The 16,380-nt window shown below is 22.9% G+C and overlaps 1 protein-coding gene across 1 annotated transcript; it reads right to left on the reverse strand.

The window, feature by feature from the left end:
* Positions 1-10,504: 10,504 nt before the first annotated feature.
* Positions 10,505-14,679, reverse strand: LOC132931810 (uncharacterized). The gene is made up of 4 exons (XM_060997832.1): positions 14,589-14,679; positions 14,416-14,470; positions 14,276-14,343; positions 10,505-11,257 (listed from the first exon to the last, which is right to left on the reverse strand). The coding sequence occupies exons 2-4, from the start codon at positions 14,463-14,465 to the stop codon at positions 10,788-10,790; spliced, it is 588 nt and encodes a 195-aa protein (XP_060853815.1). The 5' UTR covers positions 14,466-14,470; positions 14,589-14,679; the 3' UTR covers positions 10,505-10,787.
* Between the last annotated feature and the right edge of the window lie 1,701 nt (positions 14,680-16,380).

A 16,380-nucleotide genomic window follows, 5' to 3' on the forward strand; every position in this document is an offset into this window, starting at 1 on the left:
ATATATATTTAGATTTTTTAATATAAATTTTAGGTATGTCAAAGGTATACAAAATATGATAAGACGTATTTATATAGGCACATAAATTATTGTTCAAATTAAATTATATATTTTCCTTTGTTTTATAATTTGATAATATAAAACAGTTTTAAGTTTTACATAATTATTCATCTGATGTTGCATTATTATAACATAACTTAATACTAATTTTTTAGGATAACAAAATAACATTTTTTTTTTTGTTTTTAATACATACAATTTAAAGTTTATAATTTAATTTGAACATTCTATATTAATATATTTTTTTTATGATTATTGTATAATACTACGTAATTAAGATAAAATAAATTCGTTCGACAATAGGTATAATAGATTTTGAGCGTATCTCATTACTGTAATAGAGTGTTAAATTTTAATTCTAAAATAAATTAGTTTCAAATCGCTACACATAAAATATTTAAATTAAAACAAAATTACTTTAATTGTTATTTTCGTTTAAGTATTTAACTTCAAATGTTTATGAAAGATCACACATAGATTGTTTAGATTTTTAGGTTACTGTAAGATATAGGTACTTATGAACAATTTATTATTTTAATTAATTTTAATATTGTGAAAATATAAACTTCAAAAGATTATAAAAAAGAATCGTGTAATGTTTTTTTAAACTGCTATAAAAACAACTTTAATAGGAATATAGGATCTTTTAATTCATTTTCTAGCTTTTTAACCAATCATACAATTTTCATTAACTTTTTTTTTTTTAAAGTAACTAAAACCATTTTAAAATTTTAATTTCCAATAAATAGTTTAAAATTAGTGTAAATATTTTAAATGTTTCATTGTACTCGTGACTCGTCGTAGTAGAAAATGTTAATTTATGTAATAGGCGATCAGAAGATAAATTCTATTAATATGTTTAAACATCCAAAATCGTTAAAATGTCTTGATTCAATCATTTATGTATAACAATTCATATTATTTATATATTATAAAAGACTTATGTGGAATCTTATATTATATTTTCAATATGTTTTATCCAAAAACAAAAAAAAATGTATTATAAAAATTAATATATTAAGATAATTTCAAATATTAAATATTTTCATTATAAATAGCGCAAAAAAAAAAACTAAATTATTTTTAAAATTATGTTTAGTAAATAATTATTTCAAGAATTACAAAAAAAAAAAACACTGTATTTTGTCAAAAATTTGTTTTGTATAAAAAATTTTCGTTTTCCCCTATTTTGTTTCTCCCTATGTTGAAAAATACTGTGGAAATTGTCTATTTTTAACTCCCAAAGAAATACACAATGTAAAAACAGGAGCCATTTTACTTTCAAAGTTAAGAATCAAATTGTTTTTTTTTGTTGCACGAAAGGTGAGGTCACACACAAAATACATCATTGTAATAATAATAATAATATTATATTTATTGTGCCCTTTTGAATTTAAGAGCTCTACGAACTACAACATAATAATAATATAGTTTACATTATTAATTTATAATATAAATATAGCTTATTTTAGGACGAGGTTAGTTATTATTATTTATTAATATAATTGAACTTAAAATATACGTTTATATAAATGTTTAAAAAGAATAATTTGTATTTAATTGTTATAGTAATATATTTAAATTGAAAATCAGAAGTAAATATAAATAATTATTATATTTCATACTTTACTATAATTTAATTATTTATAAATATTGTTTGGGAATTCTACACGAGTTTTGGAACACGTTGGCTACCTTTGTTTTCATATAATATAGTTTTTAACTTTTAATTATCTGAAAACTATAAATATGCTTTTCGAACTTCATTATGAATTGTTAATTGTTTTCTCGCTCTTTTGCTAACAAAATTTTCCAAATGAAACTGGTACAGTAGAACTAAAGGTTAAAATATCTTTTTAACTAATTAAACTCTATAACAGTTGAGAATTTAGGAGTTCTTAATAAGAGAATCTACCTACTTATTTAGATACAATAACGGAAAATTATCATTTGCATTGTGTAGATATGAAAAGAGTTATTTAGATAATAATATTTACGTTATTATATACAAATTATAAATTGTAGGTATTTAAAATAAGTTAAATGTTAAAGGTCCACAATGGAAGTTCTTTAATTATTTTAACATTAGTATCATTAATAACTATAGTCATCTAATATTTTCTAAACAAAAAATACATTACGAAGTAATAGTATTATAAATTGAATTTATTTCTTATTAAATTATAATTTATAAGATGAATACATCGTAAAAATATATAGACGAATAGCTATTTAATATTAAACATTAGTAAACCAAAAAAAAAAAAAAAAATAGGAAATCTAAGTTTAAAAAAGTATACATTAAAATACCTAATCACTATAATACGAATGCTATAATAAAACAAATATACACATCTTGCTAAATGACTACGCTGGAATGGTTTTCGTTGAATATTCTGGTTACAGCGTATAATTATACAAGACCGAGAAAATGATTATCTAACATGGCTATAACCTTACCACAAGGTGAGTAATATATAAATTGAATGATAATTTCCAAGAGATACCGTACATTACTACGCGCTCAAAATCACGTGTTTAATTAATATGTCCATTGAGAAAATTAAGCTAAATTTAATTTCATGTGTCAACTTTCAAGTAAGTATATGGTACTAGTAGTCATATAAATATATATATATATAGTACCTGAACATTATTGATTTTGACATTTTACGTTTCAACGTCTATATACTCTATGGTCTAAATTATATAAAATACAATCCACATTTCGTGATATTGAAATATTAATCACTGCCTTTAATTTAAAGTTACGGTAGAACTATTTATTGATGGATAATTATTCGATGCTCAGTAGTTAGATTTCAATTGGCATTTTAAGTGTAGGTACAACATGGGCGTGTGTCTGTGTTTGATATGCCTATTATGATTTACGTTTACAATTAAATGTTTAAAAAAGACATTGTTGTAAGGCCCATCAACAAAATAACTAGTGAAACTAAATACTAATTATTATAAATAATATAGTGTTTTTTTTTTTTTATGTAATTTTATATTTAAATATTTGATCAAATTTTTGTATTGTATTGTTGTTACTGAAATATTATGATTTATTAAGTATTAAATATAGGTGATACGTATTGTTTTAAACAAAGGACGTTATTTGTTTATGATCATTTTCATTTCTCTAATAATATTAAACCGTTTGTGTTGAATGAAAATTGAGTGCAATGTATAAGTTACCTAAGTGTATTTGAGTGTATTTTGGTTAAATAGAAATCTATGAGTAGGTATATGAGTTGATTGATACGTAGCTGATGGTACGTATAATAACACTACATAATTGAGGATTATTATTCACCATCGTCATCTATCTAATCTATACTGTAAATGATAATGTATCGTCAACTAATGCATTTTAAATATATCCTGCTGGTCGTCAACGGTTTTAGTATTATTATTACTGGATGAGTTTTAAATATATTGAAATTTATTTGTACATAAATCACTTTTAAATAGTTATTATATTATTATATTTTATAACTTTTAAAATTTTAAATATACACATTATAATACCTACCTATCCATATCTATTTATAAAATATGAGTAGGGTGATATACTCGTAAAGGATTCTGGAACACTTCTATTTTAAATTTTACATTGCATGAAACGGGAATGGTCGATAGAGTTATTAGTTGTTAGTATGTAAGTGGTAATAGTTTTAAAAAACAAAATAAACGTCTCTTCGCTGTTCGGAATGACTGAGCTCTTATTATTGTCATATCCAGATAGGTTACAATAAAGTATGCGTCATAGGTTGGTAAACTGTGGTTAACCACGGAAAGAAATTAGGTAATAAAAGATCGAGGTTTAAACCTAATCTAATATTAGATACAAAAATTTTACTCTACAAATCATGTGTGTTGCCTATACAGAGATGCTATGAGTGTATATGTAAATTTAACCAGGAGATGATCCTGAACACTTAAATCGTTCTACTTATATGAAATATAACATGACAAAATGTGGTGATATAATATGTTTTAAACGAAAATAATGAAAACAATTGAATGACCAATGTATTTACTGATGTTTGATTGTACACAAAAAAGCAGAAATTTTTTTTTTTTTGGTAAGTAAGAAGGTACGCATAGTAACCAAAATTAGTTTAAAATTAATACAAAATACGTTGTACTTATACTAATACTCTTATTTTAAATATTTAAAGCTGTACCTATTTAAATATTCGATAAACACAATAAAGCAAACTGTTTTAATTTTTAAAAAGGTTTATCGCAAAATATTCAAAATATTCGTGAAAACGGTATATTTACACGTTCTAAACATGATAGTAAAACGCGATGGGTCTTATAGTAAAGTCACTATCATGAGAGTATCATCGTGTAGACAGATCTCCGATAGTACTATCAAAGTATGGCGAAGTAACTATTGCACTATGCATATGATAGCGTGAGAGTAGTTATTACGAAACTCACAGTGTTGACACGGCTTAAGAGCATTTAAATAATGTTTTTAACATTATATTTTAAACTTTGAAAGAATAATCGCTGGATTTTCATACTTTTTAACATTGTAAAAACAAAAAAAACTATATTTAAAACTTATTCGTATTCGTTAAACATTAATGCGTCCTTTTTTTCCATTGTTGAAAATTTATTATTTATAAGAAAAATGAAAAAAAAATTGAAATAGCTTTAATGGAGTTAAACGTTTGACGTGTTTTATAACTGTTGACATATCATTAAAAAAATAGTTCTAATTGAATAGCGATCTTCGGATATAGATAGAACAATGTATTATATCGAAAAGAGATCTTTTTTTGTTCTCTTGAATAACGGAAAGGTAATTTATATATAGCATAGGCTGTTTCAATATATATTTTATCGAAATGAAAAAGGACTTATGTTCACATAAAAATACATGAACCGAATAGATGGACAGGGACGATAGTAAGCAATAATAATTCTTTGAAAATGAAAAAAATCCCTGATTATCCAATATTATATTAGATGGGTATTACATTTTTTTTTTCGTTTGAATCCAGATTGATCTATCTTTCCCTTTCGTTATTTTATCAGAAATCATATTGTGTAGAAGACTTAGCGTACCTATTGGAGTTCTTATAATATAATATTCCTTTTTTAAAAACGAATATGCCTATAGCTTTATTATAAATATAAATGTCATACAAATTAACCTATCAATAGTATTTCCGTTTTTATTAATGGTTTGTGTAATATATAAACTGAATACATCTCCATTTATATAATGCATAATTTTTAGGCAACAATACAATTTATTTAATTATGTAATGGAAAGAAGTAGATATATTTGTTGTATAACTTGTAAACACGATAGCACGTTTTTATTGTACGTACACTGTCATGATATTTCGTTCACATTATATTGTTTTAATAATACAAATGGGTTGATTCTAAAATTACATTTTTTTTAGTCGAGTAGGTACAGTTTAGTAAAGCAAAAATATCAAATTCATGATGACTAATTTATATTGGTTTTAAAATATAAATTACCTTTTCAGAAACTTTTTCGCTAAAACTTTTTTTTATCAATAAATATAAATAAATAGAATATATTTTTACTTTAAACTGAATAATTTGCATCTTATATTAAATTTTAATTACATGTACGCATATTATTTGTACAGCTTAAGACATACAAAAAGTATCAACCCTGTTGGTTTGTGATATTGTATGATAATATATTGAACAAAATGTATGTAAAATAATATATTGATTACTGATACTGACGTCATTCAGTTATTGATAATGAAAACATTGAAAACATAAACACATACAAATAGATGTACATAAGAAATATTAATTAAATAGGGTTTTTTAGTTATGTATCTATAGTATTTTTGATTTTGATTAAATTTACATAATATACTGTGTCTTTATTAGTAGAGTACAAACAATAAACATTATAAACATTTCAGATAATTGTTAATACAATCACACCTTCAATTTTTTTGTTCGTATGAAATTGATTTAAACTAAAAGTAAATAATATATACTTGGCTCGGATAAAACCACACTTGTAATGTTATAGTAGAAAGTAAAAACACAATTTCTAGGTCAATCGTTCGTCAATTATTCGATCAGGAAAAATAGATTTTTTTCGGTCTGTCTATCAAATGTATATTATGTATAACCGATATAGTTGTCATGTTATTATTAACACTTTATTTTACTTATTAAATAATCATACAAACAAATTCTTACGATAAAAAGTATAAATTCCAAATATTTTTATAGAATTATTATACAGTAATACAGTATAACAGCTTTAAGGATTAAATTAAATCAATTTTTGGTATTTTAATTTGGAAGTTGCAGTTTACGTATTGATTTTGCTTTGGCTCCTCTGTGAAGGATCGTGATGTATACCAATATGAAGTAATGTTAAACCATAGAAAAAAAAGCATTTACAGTTCTAAGTGGTGCAGATGTAAACCAATACCTACTCAATGTGCCTAAAATGTGATGGTCAAAATACCTTACCGATAGACAATACGTTAATACAGAGGTGTTCAACCTTTAGTGAAGACTGAGCCGCATCATGTTGTCATGGGCTACATACATTTTAAAAATAGTACTTTAATATTGAATATAAAATTAATTGATTGTTTTGAAATTGAAGAGAACCGACGGTTGAACATTCCTGCGTTAGTATGTTATATGCAATATTTAACTCCGAAATATTGTCTTACCATCAAAAAAATTGCGAAACTAATATATTTTTTATGTTTTAAATTTATCATAACACATTTTAACCAGAATTCAGTAAAAACCTCATTGGTTTAGTATTCGTAGCAAAAATAGACTTTAATCAAAATATATTTTTTTTGAAATATTGTCTAATGCTTATTAATTGTAATTGTTTAGATAAATATAACTAACGTTTTCACGTGTTTAGAATTACCGATTACAGAAAAGTTTGACAATTTAATTGAACTTTGGTAATTGTACAACTTCTAACTGCCGTATCGATAATAATATACCTATTTATAAAATGAAAATCATATTTTTAATATATTCATTGTCAAAATAGTATAATGGAGTATTTTTGTCAATGTGTAAAAGCAACATAATGACAATGACAACGTTCATTAGTTATGCGATGCGTATAGTGGTTGGTTTCATGTATTTTCATGGCCAATGTTTTATTCCTTAAAAAAAGAGTATCCACGCCCTTCGACATTATTTTTTTTATTACAAAGTTTAATATTCTTATTCGTACTAATATCTATTCGGTGATAAAATGTAATATTTTTCGAGGTTAATAATTAAGTTTATGACTTTCCATGCTGATTTATGATCGAATAATTTATATTAAAAGTTAAGACTGTATTTTTTGTTTTAGTAAAATTAAATATTTTGTTCTAAATTTTCTAAATTTTCTAAATAAAATATCAAACTATAAGATATTGAAAAAATGAAACAACTCACAAGTTTTATTATAGCGTAGACCATATTTGAAATTTATATTTGTGTAATATTAATAATTATATTGAGGACAAAGCAATTATGAACGCGAATTTGTCAATCTAGCGCTACTATAATATCTAACATTGCAAGTAAAAGTTTTACATTTAACGTTCAATTTATACGTTATATAGATTGTTCCTATTGCAAAATATTATAATAATATCATATACCTAACAACAGATCAAATTATAATATAATAATTAAATAATTAAACAAATTAATGCTGTTTTTTAAAGGCATCATAATATTTTAATATTCACTTTGATTTAGTGGATTTAAATTTTTATGTAAAGATCGACTCATTGTAAAATCAAGGTCCTGATCCATCCAAAAATTGAGCAATCATCAAAAACGAGATTAAGTTGTCATTATTATTAATATTTTTTTTTTAACTTTTAAACTATGTCTACTAATACCAATACATGTGTATGCAACTATACAAATATTATACTAATATTTTATTATTTAATATTTTGCATAATATGTGTAAATGAATAGTTATATTATAAAGTCATTATTAACGAATGTAATTTTGAATAATGCATCAATGCATATCGCATTTATTGATTTATCTCATACATATAGAGTATTATAATTATAACATGAACACATGCACGCATGATTAATTTATGAGTAAAATTTACATTGCCCATTTAGGTATAAGATTACGGTCCAGACTATGTGAAATCGACATTTTAAATTAAACATTCATTTAAAACGTTTTACTTTTTCAAAATACATTTGATAACTACATGATAATATTTATCGTATTATAATATGAAAACAATTTTATGTAGTTATACAAATTAGGAATGCATACAAAAATGTATTAAACAGGCTATTTTCTAAAGTTATATAACCAAATAGGTAATGTTTTTTATACTTCGTAAGTCGCTGTGAAAAATAGCATTTGCTGTTATATCTAGACATCTAGACATCCTCCGTGTAGTTAATATCATACCGGTACGCAAGTGCGTTACGACCGCGGGTTATTAAAGGATTAATTATTCAGCATGGGCAATACTATTATTATCGATAACATAATATCATATTTTATACCTGTGTTGTCGTTTTATAAGGTATGTATAAATTAATATAATGCCCCGTAGAATAACAATAGAATAGACTGAATACTGATTAGAGTGTAACGTATAAGCGGGGATATTGACTATTGTTTTATTCACATACCTACTCATAATATAAACAAACGCGTCATGTCATGTCATATCAATGTGTAATTACGCAAAATAAGAAAAAAAAAATGAAGCAGATCTCATTTTCATACATGGGTGTGAACTGTGAAGTATAGTTAAGTATAAAAATTAAAAAGTTAGTTATTGCAGATGTCCTTAAATTATTAATTAACAAGTATAATATTATAAAGTTATGTACATAGAAACGATTTTCATAGTTTTTTTTTTAAAGAGAAACAGAACGGTTCAATGTATTTCAATACAAATATATAAATGTACAATTGAATTATATCATATAAATGTATTAATTCATAAACATTTTTTTTAGATTTATGTAGAGTGATAAATGTATTGGTTTTTCGGTGATGTGGTTTTTTAGGTGATTCCGCCTATGAAGCAAACAATTTTTTTCATAAACTTATATTTTTAAACATGTGTAAAATTTATTGAATGAATAAATAATTATTTTTTTTAATAAAAATGTTTAATACAATAATTCTGATACTATTATTTATATGTTATTAATTATTATTGATAGTTAAAAATCATTTTACAACTAAAAATTCTGTTTCAATTCTACACATAACTGCTATTGTATTGTATACCTAAGGCGCCGTCTTACAATACTACAACACGTCTGTAGAACGTAAGCAATACAAAAAACAGGAGTTGCACCTAAATTATTTATTTGAGTTTCGAGTTTTTAGTGATGAATGTTTTTAGATGCTCAAACACTGGAATAAAAATGTAGGCAAACTTCTCATAGTTGCATAACATAAACGTTACGATTCGGGTTGATATGGGCTATACGAGTGTTAAGTAGTTCAAGAAAAGCTAGTAATGTATATAAAATATATAACCTGAATATATGTACCTATTTTATTTTAACTAAATTATATTATTTTTTTGAATATAATATAAACTGATAAAAAATATTTTTATGAACGTATTTTGAAATTTTTAGGCTTCTGTAAGAAAAACTTATGATGAATAATTCAATAAATTCTCAAGACTCAACTATATAATATGGGACTTTTTGTCGTTTTTCAATTACAAAAAAAAACAATTTGAACTTGAATATTTTATTATTAATATTATTTACCTATTTTAAATATTTCTTAAATTGATTAAGAGGAATCTTATATTAAATTTTTATGTTATTTGGCAGGGCATAAAAGATTGTATCAACATTTATAAAGAAAAAAAAACTGAAAAGGTTAAAAGCTTTACATTTCTAAAATGCCAATTAAAATTTTGAAGTATTTACGGTTATTCGTGTTTGAATACAAAATAAACAAAATAATATTTTGAAAATAAGATAACAATTTTTTAAGGGGTTTTAAGTACTGGTTAATTTGGAAAAAAAAGAAGAAGAAAGAAAGAAAAATAGTATTCTTACCATTGTTTTTTAAAAATTAATTTTCAAAAGATAATTTTGGTTACTGGTTTCAAAGTTGTACACAATTAAGTGCGAATGCTGATGTCATTTGAAAAACAACAGTAAAATTAGGTAATTAGTAATTAACTATAGTGGTACTTATAAAATGTTGCTTAAATGTAATATGTATGATATGTAATAATATATGTTACATATATTATATATTATACAACTACTTTGTACCGTAAAAAAATATATAAAATATCATATATTTACAAAAATCTTATTAACTTATTTATACGAATTGTCACAATTTGAAATTAAATTAAATTATTTTGTATATATTTTATTTTAATTTATTAACACAAAAATATATTTTAAGATTACTGTGAAATATTGACGAGGTTAATAATATTATGGTTTATGTAAATACAACTCCAATAAAAATATATTGTTTCTAATCTATTTCGGTTTATAAAAATGTTCTATTATAATATAGTGATATTAATTTAAATTTTATTAAAACGATTTTTATAATTAAAATTGCATGATAAATAAAAGTACAGTGCCTATTTTTAAATTATAATATGATTGTAACACACAGTTCATGCATTCAATTCTACATAACTTTATTTTGTATTAAACGATTATTTAATTTAATTATATTAGGTTTCGTCAGATGTTTTTTTATGCATTTCAAGTTCATTTTCATCAAATTCACGATGCAGCAAATTTTCATAGTAAAGTCGTTGTAAAAACTTTGAACGTTGTGAAAACTTTTTCTTCAACGTTTTTTCTTTTGTCAGTTTTTCTTGATGGTCAAGATGTTTTTTAATTTCTTCTTGTTTTTGTAAATATTGTTGATATTGTTTTTGTTTTTCTAAATGATGACGTTGCAAAAGGGCTTGTTGTGCATGGATGTTCCAAAGGTGGTGATTTATTAAATATTCACGCCGTGGTTCAAGTTGTCTATCCCCAAAAGTACTTTGACGTATATTATGCTCTTCATTATTTTGTTTTACTATTTCTGGTAGTTGCGATAACCTATTTCCTTGATTCCATTGAACGTCTTGTTTCTTGTAAAAATTACCGAAGTTGTTGAAAGTTCCAAAGCTGTTTTGTAAGGTCTGAAATACTATATATATTTAAATTAATTTTAAGGAACTTAGCGGCAATAATAATAATAATGATACTGTTATTTTTACATTTTTATTTTATGACAGATTATATATATTTATTTTATTTTTATAATCTTATCGTAATCCAGTATATTCATATAATACAGCTTAAGATTTATTCGTTTTTAGGCTATTAAAATAGTAATATAATAAAGACTGTAATTTAATATGTATATAAATATAACTATAAAACACAATTTCTATACATTTCTAAATTTTAATATGATTTACGCCATATTAAAGTATTTATCGAACAAATTACATTTATTTCCTTTAAATATTGGAATACTTAAGAAAACGTTTATTCAATGAATTTTAACTTAGGTTATAAAATTGAATAGCAATATGTGCATAATAAAATTGTAAAAATAAAAAAATAAGTTAATGAATGGTGTTATTTAAATATTTTTGAAATTTTTACATAATATTTAAAAGGAATGAATGAAATTTAGTTATTATAATATTTTCATGATTACGTTATCATTAATAATTATTATTATAACAGCAGAACAGATTTTTGTTTCAATTTAGCAATTTATATTTTTTAGAAAATAATTACTTTAAAAATATAAAAAAAACTTTACAAACTTTTTTAAAGATAAATTGGAGTGTGGGAATCCTGTTTTTTCTAAATTAAAAAAAATTTAACAGGTTAATTACATTTTGACGTGACACTGTCCTATTTGATAGTGGACGAGGGAGAAAATATTATGTGATGTGGATTGTAATTAATATACAATTAATAGTTGCTATTTTGTTAATGAATGTTGCTAGATGTTTGTGGTTACAAAGATAGATATTATTAGTATTACTACCATTAAATTGGCCATATAGGAATATATTATGATGTACTTATGTTTAAGTATTTGGCACTAGCTTTCCGATATTCCCCTGTGATACATCTATAGTTGTATCCACCGAAACATAACGATAGATTTAGTAATTAATTCTCCAATCATGTCTGATAATTAATCGGCTATACCCAAAGTTAAGTTGTGTTTACGAATATCAAGCGTTACTTGATTTTCGATGCAAGAAAATCTGTTAAATTTAATTAATGCATTTCATTTATTTTGATATAACACGCAGCCTTTGTCATACCTATGATTTGTGGCGGTGTTATAACTACAGGCTCCTTTTTTTAATAGGTTTGAATATGAATTTTCTAATAACATTATATATTATATTAAATTAAATATGACTTTAATATAGGATACTAAATATTAACTAACTACTAATAAGTAAATAATAAATTATAATAATTTGATTAAGTATGTTTTCTTAGAATAATATTATAGTATTAAGTTTTGGAATAATAATAATTTTTTTATTCTAATTTCCAAAAAAATGAAACATATTTTAAATTGATTAGCAGGAATTCAAAATTATTCTTGAATTCCTATTATTTGAATATAATGATAAGTGATAATCATAAATATCTTGTATCATAAATTTTTCTAATAAATAAGATTATTATCCATTAAACAATTTTCAGAAGAAAAGACAGGTTCTCGTTAAAAAATATAAACTTGTATATTCACAAGATATTCCTTATGTAGAACAAAACAGCTCAAGTATTTGAATAATTAATATATGTTCTTTAAGTAGGTATATTTAAAAGACCTTCAGGCTAAGTGTAGAGTCCTATTATTGGATGAATTTTTAAACAAGTATTTTTTTTTTTACTTTTTCACATATGCTTATGTCTTATTGTGTCATATTGTAAAAATCGTATATTATTTCTTTAAAAAAAGTGTATTTTAAATTTCCAAAAATCCGATTTTGAATAACTGCATTATTTAAAAAAAAAATGGGAGTGAGCATGTTTGGTGAATCATTTTGTATATTTAACCGTTTTAGAAATTACTTTCTTGAATTTCTTATATTATACACAAAAGATGATAATTGCTTAAAAATATAAAACGCTAATTACTTTAAATCTAATATCTTCATCTTCAAAACTAAGTAGACATTCACAGCTAAGTAAATAATTACAAGATTATGGTATACAAACATAAAGGCTTTCCGTGACAACTTGAAACTTATCTAAAATTCAAAAATTATCATTTTATTTTCAATGTCCTATATTTTGTCACAAAGCAAACAATCAAATCCTATGCGCATAATATGTATATTATATTTTATAGATAGTCACTTATATTGTCGCTAAAATGAAAAGTTAAGTTCGAAATGTTCCTAATATTTTAATTGAAAAATTAATTTCAGAAAGTAGGATCTATAACATTAAAGCTATACAACCATTTTTAGATATGCTAGTGAGGTAATCTTTTACACTAATAATAAAATATATTGTACTTTACTTTTGTATATAATTAAAATTCAAAATTACTCTCATCATTCACCATACATGCTTATCGTCAATGTTTATGTTGTATAGATTGTGTATATGTTATGAATAATAATAATACAAGTATAAGTTGGGAGTTTTTGAAGTGATTTCATTGGACACCTTTTTCCAACGTGTCATCTTGTTACAAATTTATAACTTAATAACTTTTGCTTATTGTATTTACGCACTTATACAGATTGTATATATTTTCTTTTATATAAAAACACGAAATAAAAAAGTTTTTTTATAAATTGAACTTGTTATTATTAGAATAAACATTTAATTAGTATTTACCAGAAATATCCATGAGAGATTTCAATACGATGTCTGGTCATTTAAGTAATATACCAATTAAAAATAATTAAAAATAAAACAAATTTATTACAATGATTTTTAATTTATACAGTTAATAAATATATTATAATATTTAAATTTTCTATGAACCTTTCACCTACTTAATGTATAGAAAATGTGTTTTTTATATAACCTACATAATAAAATTACACCAAGTATTTTTAATTAAACTAAATATTTATACAGATTATAGAAATTTAAAAATTGAATTATAGTCCAAACTTTATTCTGAATTCAAAAATATAATGATTTTAAACTAAAAATATTTTACCATTGTTGTTTGGAATCGAATAATAGTATGGAATGAATGGCCTTTCAAAATACATATTGATTGAATAACTAAAATAAAAAAATATATACCTATATTAACATCTAATACATATGTTTAAAATAATTAAATTTAAAACTTACACTATGTTATGTGAAATTAAGCCCATTAATAACATGTACTTCGAAATCATCTCCTCTATAAGAAAATAAATATTAATTACTTTTTAAAATTATTTTTCCATTAGTTTACAATCAATGCTTATTTTTAGTATATACATATAGAATTATTATTAGTATTATGTTGAATATATTACCATAAAACTCAAATTCATTAATATAATGAAGACTACAAGTGTTAAAATTTGCAAGTGACAATACCAATGTGTTCTATTCATATTCCAAAACATGTTGCGCTTAGTTAAATAATGTATAGCTACCATTATAAGTGTATATTTTTGGTTATTATTAACAGTATTACGTTAATTAGTTTTGTATTTAATTTTTCATAATTCAAATGTATATTAATTTTTGTCGGCACGAAAAAAAATAATAAACATGTTTACTTTAAGAATAATATTATAAAAATGACTAATAAGTAAAAGTTATAACTAATGACTAATAATAATTATTATTGATAGTGATTTTGATGTGTTTAATTAAATCTTGATTTATATTAAATCTATATTTAAAAACAAAAAATTAACAATTCAATTCTATAAATATATATAAAACTTATTGTTTAGAATAATTAGGTTACTTGAGATACATTACAAAAATGAAAAAATCAATTAAAATATATACCTAATACATACTGTGAATTACTTATAAATTTTAATTGTATTATTATAATGATTGATTGGGTTAAAGGACCAAATAGAGGTTGGTCTGGATTCAGAATCATTAAAATATAAACTTACGAATCATTATGCACTATAATTTATAAATATTTCCAAACTAATTTTTTTTCAGATGTCTAACTGAACATATCGCCATTAAAAAATCTGTGTATAAATTTAATACAGTTAAAAATAATAATTATAATTTCTAGCCATAACACAATTTTACTTAAATCAACATTAAATTAAATACTATACAAGACAGTTTTTTTAAGTTATTGGATTAAAAATGGAAAACTTTTCAGACTCAATGGTTGTATTCGTTTATATATTATGTAACGAGAAAAAATAAGAACTGTTGTTGATTAATTATTTTAATTTTAATGATTAAAAGGACTTTAAAGTATAGTCTAAGGTAAAATACTATATAATTATTTCCGTACAAGTAATCCTAGATTTCTAAATATCGTTATAAAATATTTTAAAGAACATTTATCTGCAATTAAAAACTATAACATTATGTATTTATTGTTACAAGTTTAGAACAATGAATAATTATATAATTTTAATTATCTGAAAAGAAATTTGAATAATATAACATAAGTTGTCAAGAGTACTGAATCAATAAGGAATAATATTTCAAAATTGAATAGAAAGTGTAGTCTTATGAAATAAAACAAAGAGCTCGATTATTATACGGAATAAGCGTAATAATTTTTTGTATAATACGACTATAGGTAATAAGTTAGTTATATTTTATATGTTTAAACAGTAAACACTCATATATATTTTTCTATTATAATTACATCTTTGGCGTCTATTGGACATTATAAACATTATTATATGCACTATTTAAAATCATGTAGCATACTTAAGTTTGGAAATGTGATATTTTTAGCAAGAAACATAATAAAATATTCATAGGTAATATTTTCAATTATAAACGATACACGTTTATAATTATTAATTGGACCTTTGTATACTGCAGTAATAATTTATTATTCAATCCGAAATGCGAATGTTATAATTATTTTTTTTAATAATAGGTAATTATTTTTGTTTCTAGTATTTTTTTATTATACATTACTTTCAAATAATGATTATGATCGAGAGTAGTTGTCAGTGAAGTTTTTAAATTTATAATACTAAATTTATTTTATTAATATAAATCTGATAGCGACTATAAGTTATCAATTATCACTGACGATATTTAAAAATAAATAGTGCATAGTTGAGATAGTTTTATGTCATTTTGATATAGAATAAAATT

The sequence above is a fragment of the Rhopalosiphum padi genome, chromosome 1 (assembly GCF_020882245.1).
Source record: "Rhopalosiphum padi isolate XX-2018 chromosome 1, ASM2088224v1, whole genome shotgun sequence".
Taxonomy (NCBI): domain Eukaryota; kingdom Metazoa; phylum Arthropoda; class Insecta; order Hemiptera; family Aphididae; genus Rhopalosiphum; species Rhopalosiphum padi.